General features: G+C 48.3%; 2 protein-coding genes across 4 annotated transcripts in view; one reads left to right on the top strand and one right to left on the bottom strand.

Annotated features, from left to right (window-relative positions):
* Positions 1-17,487, bottom strand: part of Rab37 (RAB37, member RAS oncogene family) — a 66,533-nt gene that overhangs the window by 20,377 nt on the left and 28,669 nt on the right. The window lies entirely within an intron of this gene.
* Cd300lf (CD300 molecule like family member f) overlaps positions 7,154-17,487 on the top strand; it is a 13,742-nt gene continuing 3,408 nt past the window's right edge. The window contains exons 1-4 of one of the 3 annotated variants that reach the window (XM_035447187.1): positions 7,154-7,196; positions 12,951-13,292; positions 14,819-14,927; positions 16,962-17,110. In XM_035447187.1, the coding sequence (XP_035303078.1) occupies positions 7,154-7,196; positions 12,951-13,292; positions 14,819-14,927; positions 16,962-17,110 (643 nt within the window). Of the gene's footprint in view, positions 7,197-12,950; positions 13,303-14,797; positions 14,928-16,943; positions 17,111-17,487 lie in introns of all 3 variants that reach the window. The other 2 variants (XM_035447186.1, XM_035447188.1) reach the window with 2 other exon arrangements.

The following is a 17,487-nucleotide window of genomic DNA, read 5'->3' as shown; positions in this document are numbered from 1 at the left end:
ACTCTGGGCCAGATAGCCATCGCTGCATTCAAGCGTTACATTTAGTTTTACCTTCCTGGGTGTCAAGACAAAATGGGGAACTGTGGGGTTTCTGTGGTATTTGTGTGACAAAGCCTATTTGACCAATGACCATTCTCTCCAGTCATGTGACAGTAAGAGTCATCTTAGTGACAAAATGAGCAACAGCCTTTTTGTGGGAGATGTGATGCTTTTTTTTTTTTTTTTCTGAGACAGGCTTTCTCTGTGGTTTTGGAGCTTGTCCTGGAACTAGCTCTTGTAGAACAGGCTGGTCTTAAACTCATAGAGATCCTCCTGCCTCTGCCTCCCAAGTGCTAGGATTAAAGGTGTGTGCCACCACCGCCACCCCACGATGCTTATTTGCTAAGGCTGGAGCCCCACAGTAAACCCCAGTGCATCGAAGGCCTCCCTGGGCCCTGGACCAACACTGAGTGCTGCTCTCCTGGACTCCATCACTCAATGGCAATATTGAGAAACTAGGTGATGGGTGGCCCTCTTTGCTCCTAAAGTGGCTTTAAAAGAGCTCCTTAACCAGACAAGAAGTTCAGATGCCATCAAGATCAATTCATTTGGGGTTGGGGCTGTGGCTCAGTGACAGAGTGCTTGCGTTTCGCTTTCAGGGTTGCAGTGGAGGAAGTCTTGGTGTAGCTCACACTTAGGTACGGCTGATTCAAAGTCTGATACTTGGGTGGTCTTCAGCTGTGTAATTAAGACTTTAAAAGCGAAGCTGGTTTCCTTGGGGAAAGCGAACTTTTACTTCAAGACTGCAGCCTATTGGACTAGGTGGGATGGTGTTTGCCTCTAATGTCACCCCTCAGAAGGCTGGCATAGGAGGTTGCAAGTCCCAGGCCACATTTGAGCCATACAGTGAGTCAGAGTCCATGTGGGGCTGCGCTGTGACCCTGTCAAACACACAAATACCTGCAGCCTCGGCTCCCACCTGAGAGTGTCCAGGCTTTCACTATGTTGGTCTTTGGACTAACCATACCCCACAATCATATAAGCCAGTTCCTTAGAACAAAACTCCTGTATGAGGTTTAATCCTTATTGTCAACTTGACTGAATTGAGGACACGTCTGGGTGTGCCAGGGGGCATTTCCAGAGAGGATTAAGTGAGCTGGGAAGACCTACTCTGAGTGTGAGTGGCGCATCCCATGGGTTAGAGCCCAGATGGAATGGAAGGGAACTGGGAGAAAGCCAGGTAGATTCTGGCATTCCCCAGACTCTGCTTTCTGGGTGGTCACGTGGTGATCAGAACTCCTCTGTTTCATGTTCCCACCACCAAGCACATGGGACCAAGTGGACTAAACTCTCCCAAACCATTAGCCAAGTAATCCCTCCTTCCCTTAAGCTATTCAGGCTTTTTGATGGTAACAACCCACAGCTAAAAACTGAACTGAACTGGAATCCAGTTGCAGAGAAGGAGGAGTGATGAGCAAAGGGGTCAAGACCATGCTGGTGAAACCCACAGAAACAGCTGACCTGAACAAGGGAGAGCTCTTGGCCTCCAGACTGATCACTGGGAAACTAGCATGGAACTGATCCAGACCCCATGAATATGGGAGTCAGTGAGGAGGCCTTGGAAATCTATGGGCCTCTTGTAGTAGATCAGAACTTGTCCCTAGCATAGGAATAGATTTTGGGAGCCCATTTCACATAGAGGGATACTCCCTCAGCTTAGACACAAGGGGGAAGGCCTAGGCCCTATCCCAAAGGATATGACAGACTCTGAAGACCCCCCATGGAAGACCTCACTCTCCCTGGGGAGCAGAAATGGTATTGGGTAGGTAGGGTGCTAGTGGGGGGCAGGGGAAGAGCGGGGAGAAGAAACGGAGATTGACATGTAAAACAATATTGTTTCTAATTTAAATATTTTTTTTTAAAAAAAGCTAGCTACTATACTGTTTGTGTAGCGCTAGAGAAGTCTGGCAGACAATGTCCAGAATGGCTCGTGTTTAGGGAGTAGGCTTTCATAGTGGGAACAGGCAGACTTTTGGAGAGCGCTTGACCATATCAAAGTTACCGATGCCGATTCTCTTGACTCTCTTTGCAGAAGTACACCACGATATGTGTGAAAAAGGTGCTTCACAGTCACATTCACTAGCACAAATAACTCATTAAGTAGGTAGTAGGGAAACAAACCCTAGAGTGTGCACAGTAGAAATCTAGGTATGAAAAAGATGGACTACAGAGGTGGTTCAGCAGACAAAAGCACATGCTGTGTGTGTTAGTCACCTTTCCATGGCTGGGATAAAACACCAGGACCAAAGCGACTTACAGAAGGGAGGGCTTATTTGGGCTTGTGGTTCCGGAGGGAGAAGAGTCCATCATGGCCTAATAGACATATGGCTATGGCCAATCCTTGGGTGCTACTAGAGCATCCCAGAACCAGGAATCATTTCCATCATGTGGCATGGCTCACAGGTCCTTACCGTGTTAAAGCCAGTACCATCAGCGTTTCCCTTTCTGATGGTGCTTGTTTCACGGGACGGTTTTCCTCATGCCAGAGTAGGAAGAGATTAGATGTGTGAAATATAAACCTCAATACTAAAAGTGATCTCTCATGGTGATGAGATTAGGGGCCATTAAATTCTTCCTGCCTGCCACCTTCTCTAGTTCCTAAAATGAGTGTGTATTACTTTAGTGAGCTAGACAAGTGTACTATTTTGAAGTTTTCATTTTATTTTTAATTATATGTATATGTGTGTCTGTTTGTGGGTATGTGCACATGTGTGCACCTGCATGTGGAAGCCAGAAGAGGGCATTACAGCCGGGCGTTGGTGGTGGCACACGCCTTTAATTCCAGCACTCGGGAGGCAGAGGCAGACCGATCTCTGTGAGTTCGAGGCCAGCCTGGTCTCCCAAGCGAGTGCCAGGATAGGCTCCAAAGCTACACAGAGAAACCCTGTCTCGAAAAACAAAACAAAACAAAACAAAACAAAACAAAACAAAAAAAGAGGGTGTTACATTCCCCTGGAACTGGAGTTATAGATGGTTGTTCAGTCTGTGCATTTAAACTTGAGTCATCTAGATAAAGGTACTATTTTCAGTCAGAAGCCACAGGAGCTCCACAGTTCCAGGACTGGCTGTGATCTGAATAGCATTAAGGAAACAGTGAGGAGGAATCTGCAGGAAGGCAGGAGGCGCTAAGCGCTGTGAGGGAGACAGAAGAGGAGCACACAGGAATCAGACCCACAGCTGCAGAGCAGAAGGGTGGGTCTTGCTTGCAGGGGCTCTTAACTTTTCTCAAACAGCACTGTAACACAGCAGTGAATGGCTCCAAACTCAAGGGCACAATTTGAGCCAGAACTTGATCCGGGTGACCATTCTGCCCTCAGATGGGCTCCCTGGTATGTCTAGGGAATGCTGGCTAGTGACCAGGGCATCTCAGCTCTTTGCTGTTTGTCTCTGGTGTCCACCCAGCAGGCCAATGGGCTCCTGGGTGAAGCAGGAAGTGCAGGAGGAAATATGGGGCCCTAGGTTTGTGGGCACCTAGACTCCTTACTTCTGCTGTATCAGAGTAGGCAAAACAGGTCATGAGTCTGCCGTAGGCTCAAGGGGAAACAGACTCTCTCTTTAGAGAGAAAAGCTCTGAGGTAAGAGGATGTGAACCCAAGGGAGGAATGACCACATATCCACTTCAGGCCTGAAGCTGATGCAATCAATGCTGGGGGCCTCTGGAGGAAACGGTTTCCATTGTGAATACTGAGTTTGGCATGGGGTCTTGAAAGGAGCCCCATCCAGCTAGGGGTGTGACAACTCAGCTTCATTGACTATGGGACAAAGCTCTAAAAGATCTACTAAGTGCTGCCGAGAAGGGAGCAGGAGGTCAGGGAGCCCCCACTGTGATGGCAGGGTCAGCATTTGGGGACAAGTCCAAGAAAGTATGAATGACAGTCACTTCTTGTCACTGAGAGATTTAAGTCCGTGGGTTATTTTCAATTTTAACATTTTTTAAAGTAATGACTTTTTATAATAATAAAACGATTTATTATTATAGTGTGTGTGTGTGTGTGTGTGTGTGTGTGTGTGAGAGAGAGAGAGAGAGAGAGAGAGAGAGAGAGAGAGAGAGAGAGAGAGACTGCCACATGTGTGTGCTGGTGAAGGTAGACCCCCTGGAGCTAGAGTAACAGCTGGTTGTGAGCTGTCTGACTTGGAACTGGGAACCAAGCTCAGGTCTTCTGGAAGAGCACCATGTTCTTTTAACTACCAAACCATTCCTCTAGCCCCTATTTTTTTGGTTTTTCGTGACAGGGTTTCTCTGTGGCTTTGGAGGCCATCCTGGAACTAACTCTTGTAGACCAGGCTGGTCTTGGTCTCGAACTCACAGAGATCCGCCTGCCTCTGCCTCCTGAGTGCTGGGATTAAAAGTGTACGCCACCACCGCCCGGCCTCTAGCCCCTATTTATTATTTTGTGTGTGGTATGCTTGGGTATGGGTGGTGCATGTGAGTGCAGGTGTCCATGAAGGCTAGAAGAGGACATCAGATCCCCTCGAGTTGTAGTTACAGACAGCTGTGAGCTACCTGATGTAGGTGCTGGGAACTGAACCTGGGCCCTCTGCAAGAGCAGTTATGTGGTTTTAACTGCTCGGCTCTCTCTCCAGCATCTCTACCTGGCTTAGTCTTTGGCTATTAGTTTTCATGGTACACTTGTTTTCTTTTAAAGTTATTTACATTTATTTGTTTGTTGCATTCTGGGAGGGAGTGGGGCAGTGTGTTTGTGCCTCAGTGTGTGTGTGGGGGTTGTAAGATAGTCTGCAGGAATCAGGCTTTCCCCTACTACCATGTGGGCCTTAGGAATTGAACTCAAGTCATCAGGCTTGGTGGCAAGTGCCTTCACTCACTGGGCCACCTGGTTGGCTCTGCAGTACACTTCTTGTGGATCTTCTAGTGTGGGAAAGATGCAATCTGGACCCAGGGCCTTGTGCGAATGGTGAACTCTCCATCACTAAAGAAATGCCCTGTCAGTCAGGGGCACATTCTACAGAAATGGGGTGATTCCCCAAAGACCATATGTAGTTTCAAGTCTAAAGGGATCAAGAGGGCAAAAGTCTCTCCTTATAACCAGGGGCTCCTATGGACAGCACACAGATGCACACAAACCCGTAAGCACATACACACAGATAGACACATGTACACATAACATATCATTACATATCACATGCAGACAATACACGTGTATACACAATTCCCGACACAATAATACATGCAATGTGAGAGCGTGAGTGTGTGTGTGTGTGTGCACATGAACACACATTTTGTAAACAGGCTGCTTTAGGGAAAGGGAGAATCTTCAATGGTCTGCTCTATGGGAACTCATGTCTAGCCTGGAACTTACACAAAGTTGAGGCTGGCCTTGATCCTTAGGTATGCACCACCATGAATAGCTTCAATGCCCTGTTTTACCAGAGGGGATATGGCAGCCTGGGAGGTAACTGAGTTATGCCTGAATCAATAACCTAGCCAGGTCTGGGGCCCCTAATGGGACTTTGAAGACACCAGCAGAGCTCCTGAATCTCCTGTTCTCAGAGCCCACAGAGGTCTTTGTTTGAGGTGACAGTCTCCTTATCACAACCTCTTGGTTAAGTTTGTGTTCTTGATTCAAAGGTTGGCCCTGCATCTTGGATGGGCCAGTTTGTGAGGACCAGAATCAGAGGTCTGGCCACAGGCTCCAGACAGACAGCTGTTTTTTTTTTTTTTTCTCCCCTTCATCTGCCCAAGAAAGGACCCTCCAGGAACCCACCCCTTGGTTTTTAGGGTGCCCCCAGCCTGTTGATCTCTTCCCTGAAAGGCACTCTCCATGCGTTATGGAGGATGCCTATCTGAGCACGCCTGTGCAGTGCCCTAGGCAGAGACCTGTTTGATCAAGTGGTGAGTGAGCCCTTGTTGGCTTTTCTTTATGGTCTGGAAACATGTAAAGTAAGTGGCCATCTCTGGCCACATCCTGGAAAAGTGGCTTATCAGAGGCTGGTGTCTTCAGTGTAAACAACCCTCCCACCATGCCTCCTCCATTCTGGTTATCCTGACCAGGGCTTGGGGGCACTGTGAAGCCACAGTGTCACAGGGTGTGTGTGTGTGTGGCACCTACCAAAAGTGACTGTACTCTAAGAGCTTGCTGGAAAGCGCCGTGTGTGATGGAGGAGACATGGTGTCAGAATGAAGAGGGAGACCCTCGAGGCTGCCCCTTGTTCGTTGCTTTTGTATTTGGACAAATGCTAACAGTGAGGAGGGCGTGGGAGCCAGCGTTAGAAGTTATGAATAGCAAACTGATTTCTTTGGGGGCGGGGTAGGCCCCAGGCATTCACTAAAGTTCTGGGGAATTCAGGTTAACTTCTCTATTACCCAGTGGGCTGGGGCAGATCCGTCAGTGTGTCTCAAAGCTGAGCCTCCCTTGACACTGGGTAAGCAGATGCTTGCTTGTACAAGCTAATGACATGAGCCCCTCTCTTTGTAATTTTGTAGGGGGTAGGGGCACTGAGAACCAAACTTAAGGCCTTGCTTATGTGAGGCAAGAGCCCTGCTATTGAGCAATGCCTCCTCCCCTCTCTTTAGACAGGTGTCACTATGTAGCCCAGGCTAGCCTTGACTTAACTATGTAGCTCAGGTTCTTGTCAAACTTTCAACACCCTTGCCCCTCCCCCCGTTTCTGCCTCTTGAGTTTTGGATTACAGCTGTGCCCCAACACCCCTGATGAGGCTGGGTTTTAACACCTCCTCGGTTTCCTCCTGTCTCCCCATTCCGGTGTCTGTTCTAGAATCTCTCTGCTGATACCTGTCAGTCTATGGGACCTCTGGCCATTGGGCTCCAGCCACTCTGGCTATAGCTGAAGTGACCCCGAATCAGTGGATCTGTATGTACAGAGTAGGAGCCCCCCCATCCCCCGGTTCTCTTCTTAGAGAAGTCACTCTGGCTCTGGGCAGGGAGGTGTTTCTCAAACCTTCCTCAGAGTCCGGCTTCTCGCATTACATTTCACTCACTCTGCCTCCTTCCTCTTTCTGGTTTTATTCACCAGTGGGAAGCGGCAGAAGGAGGAAGTGCCCGGGTGAGGGAAATCAGAGGCCCAGGAGACGCCGGAGTGGAGCATGTAGCTCGTCCCTGCTGACAGACGCTACCGAGGCGAACGGGTGTGAGAAGATGCAGCTGGGGCTGCTGGTCCCCATCCTCTTCTGGATCTCAGGTGAGCACACGGATCACTGGTCTTGGGAAGACAGCAGAGCCCTGGTCGCTCAGGAGAATACCCGAGGGGTCTGGGCTGTCATTTTGTGAGTGTGCTCCCTCAAGGGAAAGACGTGAGCATGGGAGGAGGACACCGAGGGAAGAAAAGGAGGGACCTGCTATACAAAACTTAGGGAGGGTGACTGACGCCAGCTGGGACAAAAACGGTGAAAAGGAGGCAAGAGCCAGGGCCAAGGTAGAGGGCTGATAGGAACTTTCCTTGTAGTTCTTGTGTTTGGTGATGCGAGGGCTTCTAAGTAGCCAAGGCTGGCCCTTCAACTAGTGATCTTCCTGCCCCAGCCTCTATCTCCAAAAAGAAAAAAAAATACTTACATTATGATTCATAACAGGCAAAATTACAGTTATAAAGTACAACAAAAAGGATTTTACAGCTGGGGGTCACTTCAACACGAGGGACTGTATTAAAAGGCCACAGCATTGGGAAGGTTGAGACCTCCTGTTGTAGCGCATGCTGAGGTAGAGTGCAGAAGGGGGTTTTCTGTGTTGGGGTTGTAGGCTTGTGCCGTCACCCTTGATTTGATGTTGTTATACGCGAATGGATACAGTTTTGATTTCAAAGAAAGAGAATTTACTGTTGAACACGGTGATACAGTTCTAGGTGTGGTGGTGCACACCTTTAATCGCCTCATTTGGAAGAAAGAGGTTGGCAGAACTCCGTGAGTTTAAGACCAGCTTGGTTTACATGCCAGTTCCAGGCTAGTCAGGGATGCATCGTGAGAATCCCTCTTGAAATAAATTGCACAAAGCTACACAGAGAAACCATGTCTTGAAAAATCAAAAAAAAATGCATGAAATAATGGGTTCATGATGTCATTTTTTTATGTGTGTATATAATGTACTTGGATCTTTCTACAGATTTCCTCCCTTCTACTTTCATGTCTATTTTGTTTTTAAAAAATCTAGATTTTTGCACATGAGAGAAAACATGTGATATTTGACTTTCTGATCTGGGCTATTCTCTTTAACATGCTGCTCTCCAGTGAAATGTACTTTCTTGCCAACATAACCGAGTATATATTCATCTGTCAATGGACCTTGGTCCATGGTTTGGTGATGGTGGATAGTGCTGCAATATAAATGGATCTACAGTTATTCTGGTGCAGCAGTTCTTAGCCTGTCAGTTGTGACCCCATTGACAAACATCCAGCTCCAAAAATATTTATATTATGATTCATAATAGTAGCAACATCACAGGTATGAAATTGCAACAAAAATAATTGTATGGTCTTTGGTTCACCACAACTGTATTAAAGGGTCACAGCATCAAGAGGGTTGAGAACCACTTTCTAGGGCCTGAAAACCACAGAAGGGGGTTTTCTTGTTTTGTGTTCTGGTGGTTTCCACTGTGTCTTTGGGATGCTCCTCTCAGTTTGAAGTATTATCAGCAAAAAGCTTTCAATTTTACACCCCTAGTGCAGACATTTCCCAGGGCTCTAGAATCTTATAGCTGAGTGTACTCAATGACATTTCAAATGTGGAGGTGGGAGAGATGGCTCAGCAGTTAAGAAGTTTTTCTTCTTCTTCTTTTTTTTTCCCCAAAGGCCCCAAGTTCAAGTCTTAGCACCCACTATTGGGTTTCTCAGAACTACTTGTAACTCCATCTTCAGGGGATCTGATGCTCTTTATGGATTCTGTCTCATGAACATAGCCATAAGCCCACACACATACACACACACACACACACACACACACACACACACACACACACACTAAATACATAAATAAATTCAGGCATAGTAAGGCACCGACTTAAAAAGAAAGAAGATAGGGAGAAAGAAAGAGATTTTAAATGCCCTGATCAAATCTTCCCAGATCCCTTTCTTCCCCGAGTTTTCCTGTCTTAGTGTTTGGCAACTCCGTATTTTCTTAGTGAGCAAACCTGGGGATATCCAATGACCTACTCCCCAACTTTGAATTTAAATCCGAAGTCCCTGCAGGTGGCTTACAAGGAAGGTGCTCATCACCTGACTCCTTTCTGCACAGCATTCTGGTCCCCCCTTTTCTCCCTTGCTTCCTTGCCTGGTTCAACCCCTTCCCCACATGGCTTTGAACACAGTAGGTTTGCTTGGCCTCAGAGCTTTCTGTCCCCTCTGTTCTAAGTGCTCTTTCCTATGTGGTCCCAGGCTCCTCACCTCCTCTGTGTCTTCATGTCTCACTGTGGGCTTCACTGGGGACCTTAATTAAAACTGTTGTTCCTGTTGAGGCCTGACCCACTCCACTCAGGAGGCATAGACAAAGGGAGTGGAAGTTCTAGGTCATTCTCACCTACAGAATCCAAGGCTTGAGTTATGTGAGACTCTGCCTCAAAAAGAAAACAAATACAAAACCAAAACACTGAGTACCTTGTGTTGTCCCCCACCCCACCCCAAGTCTGTGCTTCCCTCTCTCATCTTAGTAGAATGAAAGCTCCCAGAGGAAAGAGACTTTTGTCCCTAAAACCAGAGTGGGTACTTGATGGGGGAGGTCCTTCTGTGTATGTTTGTCTTATTGGTTGATAAATAAAGCACTGTTGGCCAATAGGGAAGCAAGTTAGGCAGGACTAGGAGAGAAAGAGGATTCTGGGAAATGTAGGAAAGGCAGAGTTGCCATGTGATCCCAGGGAAGAGAGGATGCTCCCTGATGTGGGTGCTCTGAACATGGGGTCCTCTGAAAGAGCAATGCGTGCTCTTTATCTCCAAGCCATCTCTCCCAAGATTCTTACAATTAACTGCAGAGGGTGTACATTGTTGATGGATGTGTACAATGGTGCAGCCACTCTGGAAAACAATTTAATGGCTCTTCAGAATATTAGATATGGTATTGCCACATGACCAAAGTGAACTGCAAACACACGCCCATGTAAAAGCTAAGAACACAAATGGACACAATAGTAATATTAATAATCTCTAAAAGGTGGGAACGAGCTAAATGTCTGACCCATTTTGATGCATGGTTAGGTAAAACATGGCATGCCCACACAGTCAAACATTACTCCATTAAAACCAGACTGAAGAACTAGTGACACAGGCTACAATATGGCTGGACTTCAAAACCACAGTGCCAGGGGAATAAGCCAGATGCCACCGTACCCTGTATGATATGTCTCATACGAAATGTCCAGACTAGGTGAGTCCCTGGGGCTAGGAAGTGGTTTAGTGTCAGTGGCAAGAAGGCTTCGAGACAGAAACCAAGGGAAGCACCTGCCAGTGGTGTGGGAGAGCTCTTCATGTTGACAAAAGAAGTTCTCGGGCTGGAGAGATGGCTCAGAGGTTAAGAGCATTGGCTGTCCTTCCAGAGGACCCAGGTTCAATTCCCAGCACTCACATGGCAGCTCACAACTGCCTGTAACTCCAGTTTCAGGGAATCTGACACCCTCACACCAATGCTCATAAAATAAAACTAAATAAATTCTTATGATTTTTTGGAGACAGGGTTTCACTGTGTAGCTTTGGAGCCTGTTCTGGAACTTACTCCATAGACTAGGCTGTCCTTGAACTCACAGAGCTCTGCCTGCCTCTGCTTCCTGAGTGCCGGGATTAAAGGCATATGACACCATTGCCCGGCTTTAAAATTAAATAAATTATTGCTTTAAAAAAGACAAAGGAGTTCTGTAATTAGACAGCAGAGATGGTCATAAAGCTGAGAATGTTCTAAAAACCTCTGGGCTGGGTGTATCACTGTATGTGAATTTTGTATCGGTTTTAAAGACAGGACAAGATAGATTCTCAGCTTTAAATGTACCAGCACCTTCCTCCATGCAGGGAAGACTAAACCCAGGACCTCACATATGCCAAGCAAACACTCTACCAACCGAGTTATATACTCAGTCCCCGTGTTTTGCTTTTTTGAGACAAGGTTTCCCTATGTAGGTCAGTCTGGCCTTGAACTACCTGCATAGTTCACAGTTCACACTGGCTTCTAGCAGGTGCTAAGATTACAGGCATGCACTACCACACCCGGAGCACAGGTTCCTGCTGTTGTTTTATGTGTGTGTGTGTGTGTGTGTGTGTGTGTGAGAGAGAGAGAGAGAGAGAGAGAGAGAGAGAGAGAGAGAGAGAGAGAGAGAGAATGCGTGTTTGCAGTGTGTGTGCATTGAGTGTATTTGTGTGAGTGGTTGTGGATGTGGAGGTCAGAGGACAACTTTCAGGAATCACATCTACCATGTAGGTCCTAGGGATAAAACCCAGGTCATCAGGCTTGGTGGCAAGGGCCTTACCCACTGAGCCATCTTGCTAGCTCCAAAAAATTATTTTTGTGAAGTAACATTGCAGTGTACCCCAAATCTTCCAAAGGTGAGAGCACAACATGTATTTTCAGAAGAAACCCCTCTCACCCCTGAGAACGCATGTGAAACTTCAAGGCAGGACACTGGAATCAGCATGGGATGGACACATAGGTCAAAGGAACAGAATGGAAAAACTATCCGGAACTCACACGTTTGCTTTTTGACAAAGGCACCCATGTGGTTCATGCAGACAATGGGACCTTGTGTGCCGGGGGCCAGAATATAGAATCAAAGTCATTCATCCAGGGTGGGGGACTACAGAAGCCCCCTGGGACCTCCAGCAACGGCCTCTCAGGGAGATCAGATGTGGCTTTTCGGAACTTCCTCAGGATGGGTACTAAGGCTCCGTGAAAACACGTCTTCTACTCCTCCCGCTCCACATCAGCACCGCGTGAGGATTGTAGGAAGAGGACCTTCCCAAACATGTGGATTTTGGGCTGGAGAGATGGCTCAGTGGGTAAGAGCAGTCACTGTGTGAGCAAGGGGACTTGAGTTCGGATCCCAGTGCTCACATAGAAAGCCAGGCTGTGGCTGCTCATGTGCTTTCACCCCAGTGTTGTGAGGGGAAGAGACAGGAGTGGATTGCTGGGCTTGCTGGCATCACACCTGATCACACCACACCTGGCAGCACCACACCTGGCAGCACCACACCTGGCAGCACTACACCTGACAGCACCACACCTGGCAGCACCACACCTGGCAGCATCACACCTAACCACACCACACCTGGCAGCACCACACCTGACCACACCACACCTGACAGCACCACACCTGACAGCACCACCCCTGACAGCACCACACCTGACCACACCACACCTGGCAGCACCACACCTGACCACACCACACCTGACAGCACCACACCTGGCAGCATCACACCTGATCACACCACACCTGGCAGCACTACACCTGACCACACCACACCTGGCAGCACTACACCTGACCACACCACACCTGGCAGCACTACACCTGACCACACCACACCTGGCAGCACCACACCTGACCACACCACACCTGGCAGCACCACACCTGGATGTTGTTTTTATGGTGGTGGGAGGCCAGATGTTCAGGATGAACCTGGGATTTTGGCCTCATTAGGGTCTTTCTATGCCATCCTGGCTGTCCTGGAACTTGCTATGTAGACCACACTGCACACTGGCCTTGAACTCAGAGACATTCTCTGCCTACAGAGTTCTGGCATTAAAGGCCTGTGCCATCGTGGTTGGCCAGGTTTTTTTCTTTTTGAGAGCTGTAATTTTTTTTTTGAGAGTTTTCCTGGCTCCTCTGACTCAGCGGGATATTGAGGGACCGCAGACGGCCTGCCTTGGAGAAGGGGTGTCCCTCCTTTACCACTATTCAGCTAACCATGCTTTTGGAACTGGCACTGTGCCCCACCCATGGAGGGGGAGTGGTTCATTGTTTTCTATTTTCCAGGCTGCTCTACTGCTCAGGATGCAATCACAGGTCCAAGCATGGTGAGAGGTCAGGAGCGGGGCTCCTTGACTGTGCGGTGCCGGTATAAGTCAAAGTGGAAGGATTACAAGAAGTACTGGTGCCAAGGAGCTGATTGGAGAACATGCGAGACTCTTGTCAAAACTGATGCTTCAGAAAAGCTGGTGAAGAAGAACCGTGTGTCCATCAGGGACAACCAGACAGACCTCATCTTCACAGTCACCCTGGAGGACCTGAGGATAAGCGACGCCGGCGTTTACTGGTGTGGGATTGACAGAGTTGGTTATGATCATATGTTTAAAGTTAATGTGAACATTGATCCAGGTAAGAGTTTGTGTACATCTCTTTAAGTGCCCTTTTTGGTCCCTCATGTCCCACCTAAAGGAATTAGCTGTCACCCGAGTAAACACTGCAGGAGGTGGAGTACTAAAGTCCCGCATAACCTTGATTGACTGTTTGGGGTTTGGACAGGGTTTCTCTTAAATGCCTCCGGACTGCCCGGCTTCCAGGCACTTCTCCTCTTCTCTGCACAGCTCCATCTTGAGTCTATGGCCAAGAGAGGATAGGGTGGTTGTTCCAGCTCCAGCTCATAGGCCAAAGATACCACTTCTTGTGGTTCCTTGAGTCTCCAGTAACTGCCAATGCTTTCCTGGAGTTCCATGGGAAGGGTGCCTTGCTCTCCAAGGAGCTCTTGGACTGACGCTGTGCTCATTGCCACTATTCGTCTTGAGGGAAACTGTACCAGCCTAGTTGGGGTGCTGTGGTCTCATTTCCAAGGTCTAGAAAGGCCTTTACACACAGTTGCATTTCTGATCTCCCAAGGAGCCCATTTGTGTCTCTTGTCTAATGACGTTCTCTGTGAGAGTCCTTCCAGAATGTAGAAACTCGTGGTGGTGGTGGTGGTGGGGGTCAGCTCAGAGGTCTTGGTACATACATCATCTTCTCTCTTGGACTCTGCTCTGCTACCCTCAGGCAGGCAACACCAGGTCTCAGGGCATTTTTAGGATACAGGTGGCAGATAAGAGCAGCGTTACGGTCACCAGGACTTCCTGAGGTTCAGTATGGTGCAAAACTTGCATTGTCTTGCTGAACCCCGACAATACCCTTGGAAAAGGCTGTTTCCGTTATTTAAACTTGTCCCAAGTAAAGTGTCTTAGAATTTTCTCTTTTTTGCCATCAAAGGGTTTTTATTTATTTTGTGTACATAGATAGGTGCTTTGTCTGTATGCATGTATGTGGTGCGTCAGGTGCCCATGGAGGCCAGGAGGGGGCATCAGATACCCTAGAACTGTAGTTACAGACGCTTGTGAGCCATCATGTAGGTGCTGGGAACTGAACCTGGGTCCTCTGTAAGAACATCGTTTGCTTTTAACTGCTGAGCCATCTCTCCATCCCCCCCGCCACCCCTCCCCCCCCCCCGCAGTATGGCTGTTACCTTAGAAGTTTTGAATCTAGGTTATATTAGTCACTCATCAAGTTCCCTGTCTGCTCCTGTCCTTGCCTGATAAAGTCGGAGCAAGGCACTGGCTGAGGCATTGTCATGGCAGTTGGGGTATTCAGCTGGGCTGCAGCTGCCCTTGTTCTGAGGCTCTCCCTGGCTCCATCCAGAGCTCCACATCCTCCCTGGCCTTGTGCCCAGCCCCACCTGCCTCAGAAGCGCTGGGCTGTCTTGGAGGTCAAGAGGGTGCTGGTGGTTCAGCTATAGTTGCTTGCCCCGCCCTGCTCCAGAGTCCTCTGTCTGGGATGGCCCGCACTCGCACACAGGCTCAGAGCAAGAGCATACTGTGAGTGGGTGGCTGGAATAGTGTTCAAATCTGTCTTATGCCAAGCACCCCAAGCACCCACTACAGTGTTGACCACGCTCCCCACCACCTCCACCACCACCATGTTCACAGAGAGCGGTGCTGTAAATGGGACCAGCAGTTTCCCGCCGATGAGCAGCCCCTACTCCACCCTCAGGTAAGCCAGTTTGGATGTTGCTGTCCTCTGTGGTCTAGTTAGTCCCAAATCTTCCAAGAGTGGAGTCTTTGAAGTCTCAAGCTCCATATGTAGAGTTAAGGATGCTGGCCCTCTCAACTTGCCTTCAGTTCCCAGTTAGCCCTCACCCCGGAACAAAAGGTAGTTTGTACGTTTGTTGGTTCATTTATTCTTTCTTTCATCTTACTTTAACAGGGGCTAATTTCTTTCTGGTAGGCAAGTGTTGGGTTCTAGAGACATGCAGTGCTGGGGGAGGGGGAGAGATATTCCTAGGGAGTCAGCAAGGACTGGTGGCTGGTGTGTGTGTGTGTGTGTGTGTGTGTGTGTGTGTGTGGCCCAGACAACCTTCAGTCACCATCTTATTTATTTATTTATTTATTTATTTATTTATTTATTTATTTGAGTCAGAGTCTCTCCTAGGCTGGAACTCACTCCAAGTAGTCTAGCCTGGCTGGCCAGGAAGCTCCCAGCCTCCTCCTCTTGTCTCCACCTCTTGGTACTAAGATTACAGGAGGATACACCATGTCTGGTTTTTTAATTGTAGGTTCTAGGGGAACTCAGGACTTCATACTTGTAAATCAAGTACTTTTTTTTTTGTTTTGGTTTTGGAGACAGGGTTTCTCTGTGTAGCCTTGGAGGCTGTCCTGGCACTCACTCTGTAGTCCAGGCTGGAACGGCGGCTCAAGTACTTTCTTGACTGAGCCGTCTCCTCTCCATGTCTTCTCACGGAGACTGCTGGCATTAGATTAAAGCCCATTCCCATGACTCACTATAAGACCCATCTTCAAATACAGCCACAGCTACCAAAGGGAGAGTCAGTCCCAAGACTTTCTTCTAACTTCTGTGGCTGGCAGCAATGTTTTTTTTATTCATATATTTTTAGAAAATATTTATTTATTTTATTTTTTGTATATGAGTGCTTGCTTCTATGTATGTCTGTGTACCCACTGGTATCTGGTACCCTTGGGTCCCCTGGAACTGGACAGTTGTGAGCTGCCATGTGCAGGTACTGGAGAGGGAAACTGGGTCCTTTGCAAGAACAGCAAGTAGTCTTAACCACTGACCACCTCTCCAGCCCTGGTTGGCAGCAATGTTGATGTTTCTTGACTTTGTGGCTGTATTATTCCAGTTCCTGTCCCTGTTGTATGGTTTCTCCCTATATGTGTTCAAATTTCTCTCCCTCTAAGGAGTGGTGGCACACACCTGTAATCCTGGCACTTAGGAAGCAGAGGCAGGAACGTCAGGAGCTCAAGGTCATCCTCATCTCCATATTGATTTTGAGGTTAGCCTGGGCTACCTGAGATTCTGTCTGAAGAAAACAAAAGCAATGAACCAACAACCAATGGGCTACTTGAGATTCTGTCTTAAAAAAACCCAAACCAGTGAAACAATAACCAATGACGGCAAAAAAACAACAACAACAAAAAAAAACAAAAACAAGAGGACTCAAACAAAAACAAACAGCCAAACCATGACAACGATAATGGACATTGAGCTGGCCTAGATGCCACATGGTTTTACTTAAATTTGGTCACTTCGGCAAAGGCCCTCCTTTTTTTTTTTTTTTTTTTTTTTTGAGTCAGGGTTTTTCTGTGTAGCCCTGGCTGTCCTGGAACTCACTCTGTAGACCAGGCTGGCCTCAATCTCAGAAATCAGTCTGCCTCTGCCTCCTGACTGCTGGGATTAAAGACGTGCCCCACTACAGCCTGACTAAGCAATGATAAACACAACTTTTGACAGACACAGTTCAGTCTGTAGTGAGGGCAGGCATAGGATCTGGGAAGCCTGACTCAAGCCTCTGGTTGTGCAGTTCTTGCTGGGCTTCTAGACACAGCCTGTGAAGGAACCCAGCATGAGGTCCCCTGACTGGAAATCACAGTTCTGCAGGCAATATGGTGTTGGTCCTGCCTCTGCCATCAGGTGGCTGGGATTGGGCGCAGAGGATGGGAGGCACAGGCCTGGGTGCTATGTCTTCTGCAGTTCCAGTCCTGATGGTAGCGGTGATGGTGGTGACAGCGATGACGGTGGTGACAGCGACGGTGGCAGCGGAGGCAGTGGTCTTTTGGATCTCAGTGTGCTCCTCCCGGTTATCTCTGCGGTGCTGTTGCTTCTCTTGCTGGTGGCCTCGCTCTTCGCTTGGAGGATGGTGAGGAGACAGAATAAAGGTGAGTGTTGGGGCTGGTTGGATGGTGTGGGCTGACGGCTGGCATTGCTGTGTGACAGCTGGCCTCAGAAACTATCCAAGCAGTCTGGGAGAGGCTGTGCCAGAAAGGCCACCAACAGCTGGCAGTCTGAGAGGCTGCAGGTGATCTGGAACTCCACTGGGAAGATTTGGAGTCAGCTGCCTGCCCTGACATCCTTGCTCCTGTCTGATCTGCCTCGTCTCTGTTTCCTAGTATGGGTCAAGGGGGAAGAAGTAGCAATGGCTTTAGGAGGGCAGCCCGCTAACCCGCTCTGGGGAGATGTGGTTGTGAAGGAGGTGCCGAGCTCACACGGGAGAAGGAAGACACACACACACACACACACACACACACACACACAC

The sequence above is a fragment of the Cricetulus griseus genome, chromosome 7, assembly GCF_003668045.3.
Source record: "Cricetulus griseus strain 17A/GY chromosome 7, alternate assembly CriGri-PICRH-1.0, whole genome shotgun sequence".
In the NCBI taxonomy this organism is placed as follows: Eukaryota; Metazoa; Chordata; class Mammalia; order Rodentia; family Cricetidae; genus Cricetulus; species Cricetulus griseus.
The sequence above is the reverse complement of the archived record's forward strand: the minus strand, read 5'-3'. Positions and strand labels throughout refer to the sequence as shown.